At 36.8% G+C, this 12,748-nt stretch overlaps 1 protein-coding gene across 7 annotated transcripts in view; it reads right to left on the bottom strand.

Moving 5' to 3' along the window:
• LOC114223140 (sodium channel protein type 1 subunit alpha) overlaps positions 1 to 12,748 on the bottom strand; it is a 75,616-nt gene that overhangs the window by 41,381 nt on the left and 21,487 nt on the right. For 2 of the 7 annotated variants that reach the window (XM_088022125.1, XM_088022128.1), the window contains exons 7-15: positions 12,263 to 12,326; positions 11,621 to 11,762; positions 10,757 to 10,963; positions 8,210 to 8,491; positions 6,884 to 7,264; positions 5,512 to 5,644; positions 4,472 to 4,710; positions 2,748 to 2,921; positions 1,402 to 1,758 (exon numbers count right to left, since the gene is read on the bottom strand). In XM_088022125.1, coding sequence (XP_087878251.1) covers positions 1,402 to 1,758; positions 2,748 to 2,921; positions 4,472 to 4,710; positions 5,512 to 5,644; positions 6,884 to 7,264; positions 8,210 to 8,491; positions 10,757 to 10,963; positions 11,621 to 11,762; positions 12,263 to 12,326 — 1,979 coding nt within the window. Of the gene's footprint in view, positions 1 to 1,401; positions 1,759 to 2,747; positions 2,922 to 4,471; positions 4,711 to 5,511; positions 5,645 to 6,883; positions 7,265 to 8,209; positions 8,495 to 10,756; positions 10,964 to 11,620; positions 11,763 to 12,262; positions 12,327 to 12,748 lie in introns of all 7 variants that reach the window. The other 5 variants (XM_028121912.2, XM_088022126.1, XM_088022129.1 and 2 more) reach the window with 5 other exon arrangements.

Genomic DNA, 12,748 nt, shown 5'->3' with positions numbered 1-12,748 from the left:
CAATGTAAAGAAGAGCAGATTGAGGTCACTTATTCCTCTAAGTGTAGAGGAAACTGTTAAGTTCTAACAGGTAAGAAAGAAACACCATAGCACAGTGATTAGAAGTTGGGTAATCTGAATTTGTGATCTGGCTCAATAGCTACCTCACTCCACGTCCTTGGGCAAAGACATGATTTCTGTTGGTCTCACATTCTCCCACTTAGAGAATGAAGAATTTGAATGAGTTAACCTAAGGTTTAGCTATGTTTAAAATTGTATGATTGTAAGAAAACAGATTGAAATATGTACCATACAAAAGTTCTAACCTTAAAAATCACTGGTGTTTGCAATTACGCACTTAAATACTTTCTATAGTTCCTTTTTTGATAAACAGAGATACTGAGTTAGATATAAATTTTAAAAAATAATCATTATAGTCCAGAATAAGAATCAGTATCTTAACATAGGCATTGGCACTTATTTTCTTAACCTATTATCTTTCTCATACTCCACTATTGATTAATTAGGAGAACTGTTTATAAATAATCTCTAATATTTCCATAAAACTGACACTTAATATATGTATCTTTTGGAATATATTAAATTTTTCTATACTATAAAGAGTAATTCATGTTTCCAACTTAAGAGAAGAATTGACCAGTTACTCCATTTGGGTAATCTCAGGTCTCATTAGCCCACCCTTATTTTGACTGAGAACCACTAGAAAATTGATTAACCTAGGTTGGCTAAAGCATCTGTCATATGACATAGAGTGATTGAATGTTATATGCCATGAAGAGGCAAGGAAATGGTAAAATCATTATGAACACTTAAAGACACCACTGTTTAGTCCTATACTGGCAAGTAAGATTAAGCTTTCTTTAAAAATTTTTTCGGACGTCTCCCTCCCTTTTCTCTGAATTTGTAAAATGTTCTCAGCATATCCCTCAAGGCCTGTCTTCAGTAGGATACTCTGTTAAAATGCATATACTAAATGTGATGAAATGACTGACAAAGTTAATTTGAATATAAAAATTGTAGGGCCGGGGCGCCTGGGTGGCTCAGTCGTTAAGCGCCTGCCTTCGGCTCAGGTCATGATCGCAGGGTCCTGGGATGGAGCCCCGCATCGGGCTCCCTGCTCCACGGGAAGCCTGCTTCTCCCTCTCCCACTCCCCCTGCTTGTGTTCCCTCTCTCGCTGTGTCTCTCTCTGTCAAATAAATAAAATAAAATCTTTAAAAAACAAAAACAAAAACTATAGGGTCACAGCTATATTGCTGTGTTGTCAAAGTGAGACTATATGCATATCCAAGCCTAGAGACTTTATAAATTATAAATCATAGTTTTTGTTTTGGACAAAATGGTCACCATTCTATTATGCTCTTAATCTATTTCTGAAATAGATATCTTAAATGGGTACATACCACCAGGTTTCCAATGACCATGACCATCATGAAGACAGTAAGGCACATGGCTTGACCAGCGACCTCCATACAGTCCCACATGGTCTCTATCCACTCTCCACACAGCACGCGGAACACAATCAGGAAGGAGTGGAAGAAGTCATGCATGTGCCAGCGTGGGAGCTCACAGCTGGTGGAGATCTTGCAGACACAATCTTTGTAGCTTTTACCAAAGAGCTGCATACCGACCACGGCAAAAATGAAGACAATGATGGCCAACACTAAGGTGAGGTTACCCAGAGCCCCCACTGAATTGCCGATGATCTTGATTAGCATATTTAATGTTGGCCAAGATTTTGCCAACTTGAAAACTCGAAGCTGGAAAATAAAAAGAAAATTAATATATATTATTATGATCTTTACATATATTGAGGTTTACCAAGAAATGATTAATACTGAATCTCTTACAACATCTGCCCTTCCCTTGAACTCTCTCAGGCTCATGGCTAATTTTTGGACCCCCTAGGAAGAATCTTGTCCAACCATATTTTAATCATGTAGATCATTTTCCCTAAGAGTGAATTTTTTCAAGATTACTTGGGGTCCAACAGTCTTTAATTTGCTTGGTGAAAGTGGGTCTAAGGCATACCAGGCCTGACACTAATATTAACATCTGAATCACTATAATCTCTGTTGAAAAGATACTCACTTATCAATAGCATGCAAAACGACACCATATTGAGCCTTGCTATAAGCAGAGGAAATTGTTTATTATTCATTAATACTCCTTTGGGGTACTGACATAGCTAGATGCCTGCATTTAAAAATTTGGAGATTTCTCACACCTATAATTATTTCCCTGATTTGCAAGGACATATATATAAATCAAAGGGCATAGTAAGTAATCCTACAGATTTTTCTCTTCTTATTTAGGGAAGGAGCATATTTTCCAGAGGTCAAATTAGGAATTTTCTGCATGCCCACATTGCATCTGATTACCATCCACCATACAAAGGGCTGTTTATATTTTCAAGTTACTATTAAAATGTGACATATTTTCATTAAAAATATTTTCTTCAATCCAGAAATATTAACTGTAGTCATCTCTAGAAATAATAGTTAGTCACAACGGCAACTGAGTTATATATTTAACTTTACCTCACTATGCTTTTTTTTTAAATAAAGATTTTTCTAAATGAGTGGGGATAATTTCTTTTTTCCATTTAGGGATAGTTTTGACAATGCAAATGTTACACAAAAATTAAAAATATTAGTAGTTGCATAGTAAAACCTATGAGAGTACTACGTAAGAACCCTGGCTCTTGGACAGGTTTTGGTTTTGTTGCTGTTTCGTTTTGTTTTTTTACCAGTCGGAATGAACGGAGAACTGATAATCCTTCCACATTGGCGAGGCCAAGTTCTACCAGGCTAAGTGTCACAATAAAACCATCAAAGATATTCCAGCCTTCTTGGAAATAATAGTAAGGATCCATGGCAATAATTTTCAGAAACATTTCTGCTGTAAAGATTCCAGTGAAAACCTACAATCAAAACAAAGTTACTTTAATTCCATCAGATAATGATAAAGTAGAATGACTTAGTATTTGCTCATAGAACAAAATATTTATACTAATTTACTCATAATGATTCTATTACTAGATATATTTGTGTAGTAATTTATAGTTTACAAGAAAGGTCTCATTTACTTTATTTCATTTTATTGCCACAGAAGTTTATGAAGTGGCTAATGCAGGTAATACAAACATTACTTTACCAGTGACTTGCCTGGTATCACACAACTAGAAAATGGCAAAACTAGGATTTGGGTCCAAATCTGTTTTTAACTTCCATCACATCAAACTGCCTGTCCCTCCAGACCTTATACAGCACAGATACTCATGATATCTTGCCCATGAACATTTTCATTTATCTATAGGCATATTCCCATTTTCCTCAAATCCAATCGTTATTATACGCGTATATCTATTACTATAATATGTGCGTTACTATTATCAATTTGTTAAGCATGTGAAAAAATAAATTTACTTCCATAGTGTAAATACCAGTGCTTTAAAAGTGTAAATACTACAATGCAGGATGCTTTACATGTTTTGTTTTGTTTAAGATTTTATTTATTTATTTGACAGAGAGAGACACAGCGAGAGAGGGAACACAAGCAGGGGGAGTGGGAGAGGGAGAAGCAGGCTTCCCGCGGAGCAGGGAGCCCGATGCGGGGCTCGATCCCAGGACCCTCATGACCTGAGCCGAAGGCAGGCGCTTAACGACTGAGCCACCCAGGTGCTCCTACATGTTTTGTTTTTTACCATCAAAAATCTTACATCTCAAAACAAATAATATAAAAAATACATACATTAATTTAAAGTCCTCTTTCTTTCAGGTAAAAGCTAGTATTTCAAGCTATTTCAAGCTAGCTTTCTTTCAAATAAAAGCTAGTATTCCTAACTTGAGTCAACTGACAAACACTTTAATAATTCATGTTTTTTAAGCACAGAAGAGAAGGATTTAGGTGACAACCTTTACCAAAAATGGCCTTACTAATCAAACAATACACAAAATGTACTGAAGGTTTTTAATATTTGATGGTTTTGATATAGGATAGATAGATAAAACAATACAGGTCCTATTTAGATCTTGGAAGTGGAAAAGCTGAATACCTTTTTGAGTTGTTAAATTTTTGCTTATAATGATGATGACTAAGCAAAATAAAAAGATCTACCTTTTTTTTTTTTTTAAGCCTTCTACAGCTAGGGAAACTGTGATAGTATCATTTCAAAAAGCATGTCCTTAATTGCTTCTGTATCTTGAAAAAATTATAAATATCAATATTGACTTTTCAAGTAGTACTGTAGGCCTAAGCCTATTGCTCTCTTCCTCAGTTTTTGCTTTGACATTAAGCGCTATTATGGTTAGCAAAAAGTAGGGTGTAGCTAGTTAGATATAATTTTCATCTTTTGGAAGCCAGGAGGTAGGAAAGGTGGAAGAAAGACTGCTTTAAGCTATTATTAAATGGAAACAGTTTCTCAAACAGAAAATTCAATGATTGAACACATTTACCTTCCAATATGCTTACCAAGTTTCCTACTGCAAGCACATTATTGAAATGTTCTGTCATTGGATAGTGCTCCATGGCCATGAAAAGAGTATTTAAGACAATACAGATGGTGATGGCCAGGTCAACAAATGGGTCCATCACAACCAGGTTGACAATATGTTTCACTTTTAACCAATATGGTGAACAGTCCCAGATTAAGAATATGTTGGAAAATTTATACCAACAGGGTGGGCATTTCTGTCTGGATTCTTCAAGTTCTAAATTAAAAATAAAAAAAAGAACCAAAAGATATATTTTGTACACACATTTATTTCAGATCCACTAGACTTGTTTTTCAGTAATCAACACACTTTTATTTGCTACAGAGTCAACCTCTTTTGTACTTAAAAAAACTATAGAATTTATTCTTTAGACACTTGAAGATATTTCATCAGACATACACATAGAGCAGAGGTAGCAAAGAATAGTATTTTTCTCGTACGCATTGATAATATGGCTCAGCACCCGGCCTGAAGTGAATGGTCTTTTAAATGAAGTTTCAATAGGAACATGAGTTGCAGAAATGTAGATACTGTGTGTAATCCTCTGACAATATCTGGCTAAACTGTCAACCTAAACCTGTGAGAGAGAGGGTAGGAATCTATAGGAGCCAAGAATCATCTTTTAAATTTGTTTTCTTCTGTGAAACGATCCACTCCTCCCCTCCAATCTTGATAGTATTTAGGATGATGTTGAAGTCCTAAGCTAAATGGAACAGAAGAGAGGGTCACAATGACTGAGATTAGCAGCTCTAACAGAGCTGCTTTATTCTGCATTTTCAAGGAATTGCCACACACAGGAAAACGTGCTTTAGATTTTCACTATCATTGTGCTTAAGTAACTTTTTTAAAGCTCCTAGAATATATGAGTAGGTATAACAAGGAATAACTCTTAAATAAGATCTACTATATTCTCTTTAGAATGTATTGTTTCCAACTTACAAAGAGAGATATTTGTTTCAAGTGAGACAATATAAGTTTAGTGAAAATAACTGAATGAAAATGGAATGTGTAACGAACCTTCTACTGTATTTGTTAAAATGCTGGCTATACTCATTGCTCTTTGCCTTTGGGAAGGATCTTCTAGAAAGTCCATGGAAATGTGGAAAGAACTTGACCTTCTCTTCCTCATCTCTGTTTCAGTGGTTGTTCCCTATAAAGAAAATGCTAGTGTATTAAATGATTAACTTGAGCAATATGCTAAGCAAAGAACCAAATGTGACACAGTGAATTTCATGAAACACATGCACCATGCACTTTTCATATTTAGCTAGTGATGGCAGAGATTGCTGACTTATTGTATCATTAACCTGGAATATCCAAACTGTCAACCATTTAGTCATACAGCAAAAAGCTGAGTTTTTTAACCCTCTACTTTTGTAATTTTACGAGACATGGTGTAATTTTGATATAGTTAATAAATCGCTTGAGAGACATATTTAACAGTTCGCCCCATTTCTGAACTAATAGTACAAAACTAACAACCTGAAAAGTCATATAAATGGTCAGGCATTTTATTTTGAAAAGGTAGCCATTTATTTTTCAAGAAATACAAATGATTACAACACATGTAGCCGCCACCTCATTTTCTGTACACAAGACATAGATGGTCATTGACAACACAAACTGTATGTGAAAAACACACACATGCTGCATGGACAACAGTTTCATCCAGGGTACCAAAGCAATAAGTCATCTAATTCTGACTTAGTCATGCCTCATCATGCTGATATACTTCCAAGAGTCAGCATGTGTTCAGAAATTCCTCATCCTCGTATACATTCACAAACACGTAACATATGTTTGTACAGACAATTCTTTTATCTGTCTGTATTAACGATTTATTTATGTCTTGTCATTTAGATTCAATTTGAGAAGACTTATATCAGCATTTTTTTTTTTAGGAAGACAAAGGTGAATACTAGAAATTTTAAGATAACAATGAAGCTATCTATGTAGGCACAGTGTTCTTGAAAATCTTCTAAAATAAGTCAGAGCTATAGTGAAGAATCTGTTGGAAAGATTTATTATACACCCTTTATACTTAAACAGAGGAAACATTCATTTACTTTTATACCAAAGCTTTAGAGGATGTCTTGCTATCTAAGCTCAGTATGGGTATATAACAAATCCACCAACTGGAGGCAGTAATTTATTATTGTGTCTAATTTATTCTTAGCGTGTTTAATAAGTAAATGCATTCGGTGTTATGCAAGAGAGTGTTGAGGCCTCAAGTTTTAGTTGGTTAGTCTATTAAATGTATTACAAGATGCAGGTGCATTCACAGCTTGACCAACCAGGAATCATTCTCAAAGTGTTCCATTCTGTAGAAACACTGGCTGGTGCAGCAATAATGGGCCAGCCATGCCTGAACTATTTAAAACTTCCTTACATTGTCATCAGTAGCTGGCTTATCTATTATCACCTCTGGCAGAAGCTGTCCAACAGGCGATGTAGGAACTGAAGGTCCACCAACCAAGGAAACCACACCATTGCAATCCACGGTGCTGTGCATCTTCCCATTCGCTGGAAACACTGCCAGCATCCGGGAAGACCTACTGGTCTGACTCAGGTTACTGTTGCGTCGCTCTCCATGTCGTCGGGGCACAAACAAGGAGTCTCTCCGGCTCTCGTTATCCTCAAAGGTGCTGTGCTCATCATCAGCAAAGTCATTCTCCGATCCCACATCCTTTGCTCGCCCTCTAAAGCTGAAAAGGCTTGTTCTGCTATTTCGCCTTGGAGAAAATAGGGAGCCACGGATGCTCAACAAAGACTAAAAGTTTGGAACCAAAAAAAGTACAATCATATTAATATAGCCGCTTGAAATGTGCTTTTAATTTTGCAAGATTAAGTTGAAGGACATTTCAGTATTCATAAGAGAATGTGATTCACTCGTTTTGATTAACATTCTCACTTTATGTGCTCAAATTAAATTGGTTTTGTAAGAGAAGATTTCTAGTCCTTGAGATTATGAATGGGGAGATAGATCACAACTTAAAGATACCGAAAAATCAAAACCCCAAATCACCATTTTTCAAGTTCAAAAGGAACCATCCTTAGCACATACTATGGACACCATCAACATTCAATAAACCCTGGCAGCATGACCTTCACAAGGACACATTTGTTCTTACTGCTCTTCCCTTTCAAGGAATTCCAACACTTTTCACAGTTTTAGGCCATCTTTCTAAAATTACTTTACATTCATTATGATCCCTGTTTCATCTGTAAGCCACAGACTTCTGAAATTCAGAGTAATGTGCTTTTTGGGAATGTACACCACACCTGATATTTTCAGAAGCACATATGGTTTATAAGAAAGTTAGGGGAAAAAAACCAACATAAAATAACCAAAAGAAGTTATTGATCAGCCAGCCCTGTATCCACATTTTTTGTTGGTTTTTGTTTTCATTAAAGAGGCTGAGGAGCAGAAAGAATAAACAGCGTTAGTTTCAAAAGGTATCAGCAGATAGTATCAGGATGAGAATCCAGGTCTTCTGACTTTCAACCCAGTGTGATCCCAACTACAGAAAGCCACAGACTTACATATATGTGGAGTAAAATTTTCTCATAGCTACGTGAAGAAAGGATAGGTTTAAATGTAATAAACATAGCAGTCAATTCAGTAGATGACAATTCGTAAGTCTGATTTAATTCTCCCCCTCTCTTCAGCATTCTGATTTTCATCCATGCATCCTTTAACTCTGTGGTGCCGTACCTGGTGTGGGGAGGAGTACCTCTTTTCATATGTCAATCGATTCCCTTCTATGGAGAAGCGAAACCCTTTCCTCCTGATGCTGTCTTCAGATTCAGATTTATGGAATTCATCCTCATCTTTCTCTTCCCCACCAGACTGCTCTTTCTGTTTTCTTTTCTTTCTCCGATTTCTTCTTTCCTTTGCACTCTTCGAACTCAACTTGGAGGCTTCGGATGAGCTGTCAGAGAGCCCCCCAGCGGCACTAGGTTCTCTGGAATGCTCTGAGGCAGTGACCGCCGCTGCCTGCTACATGAAGGAGAAATGGTTTTAGTATGGCATTAGCGAAGACTATCTTTTTAAGCTCAAGTATTTGCATGATATTTAAAAAATACACTTAGCTGACTCAAGCTGATCGCCCAAAGAAGAAGCTCTGCAGTATAAATGGGACTCCCCCCCGCAACTTCCTATCTAATGAAGGCTTTCAGGGTTAACGTGGCTTTATCTGTGTTAACGTTTATTGTGTTTATATCACACTGCAAAGGCCACATATTCAAAAGGATCAATCAGGCATCAACAAGAACATAAACTTATATTACTTTTTGGGATTTGATTCACTCTGAAAATTGGTATTTAATTAGCACTGTCTTTTCTCTGAAAAAGAAACTGCAGCATGGAAGAAAAGCTAATGACTTAATTGAGGTCATATCCCAAGGTAGGAGGAATGCAATAAAAAGCTGAGGTCCTCTGCCCAGTTATTGAAACTGGGCTGCCAAAATATTATCAATCAAATGTATAGGTGATAAAATCCCTTCCTTGCCCCTCCATAATCCAGAAGACTGGAGAAAGGGCAGTCAACAGTTTCTACTAAGCAAGACAAGACATTCCTTTCTCCAAATACCATCTCCAGCTTCTTTAGCTCAGCACTGGTTCTTGCTGGACACGTGGGCATGGAATGAAAACAATGCTTTTGATCATAGCTTGTACTGGTACTCAGTTGGCACTTTCTGATTATTACCATTGTTCTCAGAGTACCCTCAATACAGGGACTCTTGCCAATAAATTAATATTCCCCAAACAACTTTATTCTGAAGGAAAGACACCGAGGCTGTATGCAAAGAAAGCATGAGGGGAGATGGAAATGACAGGACAGGCATTTTATTGTACGATGAGCAGCGACACCTCACTATAAGAACAAACAATCCGTAGGTGACCTTGTCTCCACAAAATTGGTGACTTTCACATGCCTGTTGAATACTGCTTTGTCACAGAACATTTTAGTACTTCATCACTTCTTTATTTACTGTATAAGAAAGGCAAGCAAGCAACCATATTAAAAGTCAATATATTTTTGGTTAAAGAAAAGAACAGACTATCTTTTAGGAGCCAGATGAACATTTTTTTAGATGATAACCAAAACTTTTTTTCTAAGAAAAGATGGCTCTTAGGATTTTCTCCTAATGCCAGTGTACCCATTCAGTAAGTTTTTCAGCTGAGAAGTCTCCAAAATCAAATTTCCCCTTTAGTTATAAAAATTTTAAAACATTAAAAAGGCATGAGATGCAAATGTGGGGATCCGAAGGGGTATGTGCACCCCAATGTTTATAGCAGCAATGTCCACAATAGCCAAACTCTGGAAAGAGCCAAGATGTCCATCGACAGATGAATGGATAAAGAAGATGTGGTATATATACACAATGGAATACTATGCAGCCAGCAAAAGGAATGAGATCTTGCCGTTTGCAACGACGTGGGATGGAACTGGAGGGTATTATGCTGAGTGAGATAAATCAATCAGAGAAAGACATGTATCATAGGATCTCACTGATATGAGGAATTCTTAATCTCAGGAAACGAACTGAGGGTTGCTGGAGTGGTGGGGGGTGGGAGGGATGGGGTGGCTGGGTGACAGACATTGGGGAGGGTATGTGCTATGGTGAGCGCTGTGAATTGTGCAGGACTGTTGAATCATAGACCTGTACCCCTGAAACAAATAATACATTATATGTTCAAAGAAAGAAGAAGATAGCAGGAAGGGAAAAACGAAGGTGGGGAAATCGGAGGGGGAGACGAACCATGAGAGACTATGGACTCTGAGAAACAACCTGAGGGTTCTAGAGGGGAGGGGGGTGGGGGGATGGGTTAGCCTGGTGATGGGTATTAAAGAGGGCAAGTACTGAATGGGGCGCTGGGTGTCATAGGCAAACAATGAATCATGGAACACTACATCAAAAACTAATGAGGTAATGTATGGTGACTATGACTAACATAACATAATAAAATTTAAAAAAAATTAAAAAAAAGAATTATACCAAGAAATGTTAAAAAAAAAAAGGCATGAGAGAGTTCCACTGTGGTCAATATTGTAGACATCTTAGAAAAATTAAACTAAATGATCTATAGATGATCAATATGTAGAAATCATTTCTAATCCACCATACTACCAGCTTCTGTTAAGTAGAGTCAAACAATTATCTGTCTCTCACTTTCTCTCTGGTAGTTTTGTAACAACCAAAACAATAAAAAAGAATAGTACCACGAGACAGGACATATTTGATTTGGTGAATTTACCTGAGCTGTCTCCTGTTGCTTTTTAAGCTGTTCAAGCATCTGCTGAAATTCAGCCTCTTTCTGTTCTGCCTCTTCCAAGGTGGCCTGATTCTGTTCCTCATAGGCCATGGCCACCACAGCCAGGATCAAATTTATCAGATAGAATGAGCCCAAGAAAATGACCAGCACAAAAAAGATCATGTATGTTTTTCCAGCAGCACGTAACGTCTGACAATAAGAACAATTAAAATTATTTTTCAATATCATTTCACTAACTAGTGGCTTCAATTTTCAACTTACTTGTGTGTCATGTAGGACTCCGACATAAATAATAATTATGAGGGTCACACCCCCTTCTACCTCCTCGACTGCTTCTTTATCCTCTTCTGCTTCCTTTTCCCCTAACTCATGCATTCACATTTTGATCTCTAGGAGGGAATTCTTGGACTCACCAAGAATAAAACGGAATCAAATAAAATACCATCGAGATTCCATCAAAGAGCTGAGCCTGTGGTAAAAGTCAAGGAAGACATCACAGTTATCTTTCTATGTCTGCTTGCTGATTTTCATCACCTGCCACCTGAGGAATAATACTTGAGGGGGCAGATGGGGCGGAGGGGAAGATGGACCTTCTATTTGAGAAGACCTGTGTCTGGAAAAGGGTGGGAAATAGGTTTTGGGCCAAAGGGAAATGAGAGAGAATCGCTAGCCCTGTCATCATTATGCTTACTGTGTGTTATAATCAATAGGATAAAGGAACTCAAATCTCCTAATTTCAAGTTCTGTTCCTTCTACCATATTGTGCTGTGATCTGGATTTCATAACGAAGATGGTTTTCTTATACACGTCTACGCAAATGCGGTATGTATGTCTTCAGATTCTCACCAGTTGATACAGATTTTCCCAGAAGTCCTGAGTCATCAGTCGAAACAGAGATAAAAAAGCCCAACTGAAGGTATCAAAGCTTGTATAGCCATAATTAGGATTTCTACCGGCTTTCACACACACATATCCTTCTGGACATTGACTATAAAAGGGACAAAAGAAAGTATTACAAGAAGTTCTGCTGACTTTTTATTCTGATAGCATGCTATACTTATAACCTTGTCTACCCAGGAAAATTGGTTATTTAAAGGGATAGAAGTTATCTCAAGGGATAGAAGCATGATAAGTAAGTAACATACATTTCCCAGCTTTTGACATAACATAGTTTGACTAGCCTCTTGATGTCATCATTAAAATATTGCCTAGCATTTTAAATAATATTTTACAAAAACCTATTTTCTTTTGATAATTAGCATTTTAGCATACCCTAGCTCATTTTCCCTACAATGAAGCTTCTAGAGTTGTCTTCTAGCACACATATACTATCCTAAGGAACACAGCATTAAAGCAAAAGTATTATTCCTTGTCTTATGAAACATAAAAACTTGCCTACTCTGTAAATAATCCCTCACCTTAGAAGTAACCTTAATTATAGCAAATAAGTATTAATAAAGTATACACACACACAAATTATTGGCTTACCCTGCATCAGAGCTATTTCCACATAGTAGTGCATCCAAAACACCCTCCAGAAAATAATGATATCCTGGTTAGAAAAAAGAAAGTCAAATGATGAGCATTTGCATTACACTGCAAAATGAAAGCGAGATCAGGCCTCACTTTTAGGATTCATAGAGTAATTTTAAAATACATTATATAATTCATTCAGAGACACAGGTATTTGCCACTTATCCCTCTAAATACTAGGTATTATATTAAAGGGATTGGATACTTAATAGTAGAAAGCATTTGTTCTTTGTGAATATAAAATTAGTGATAATCACAGGTGCTAGCAGAAAAATTTAAAAGATATCAATGTTTTTTCCACCAACCTTGTGAAAAATAAAAAATTCATGCTGTAAAAATAGATAAGCATGACAGCAATTCCTTTGTTCTTCCAAAGGGCCACACATTTGAAAATAGAGGGATTGTATTTTTTTCTTTCTTCTGTATATTTAAACACTATTT

Source organism: Eumetopias jubatus, unplaced genomic scaffold (genome assembly GCF_037043125.1).
Source record: "Eumetopias jubatus isolate StellerSeaLion01/CBP00866 unplaced genomic scaffold, mEumJub1_p1.0 scaffold_3, whole genome shotgun sequence".
NCBI classification, from domain to species: Eukaryota; Metazoa; Chordata; class Mammalia; order Carnivora; family Otariidae; genus Eumetopias; species Eumetopias jubatus.
Note: the sequence above shows the minus strand (reverse complement) of the source record. Positions and strands in the feature narration are given on the sequence as shown.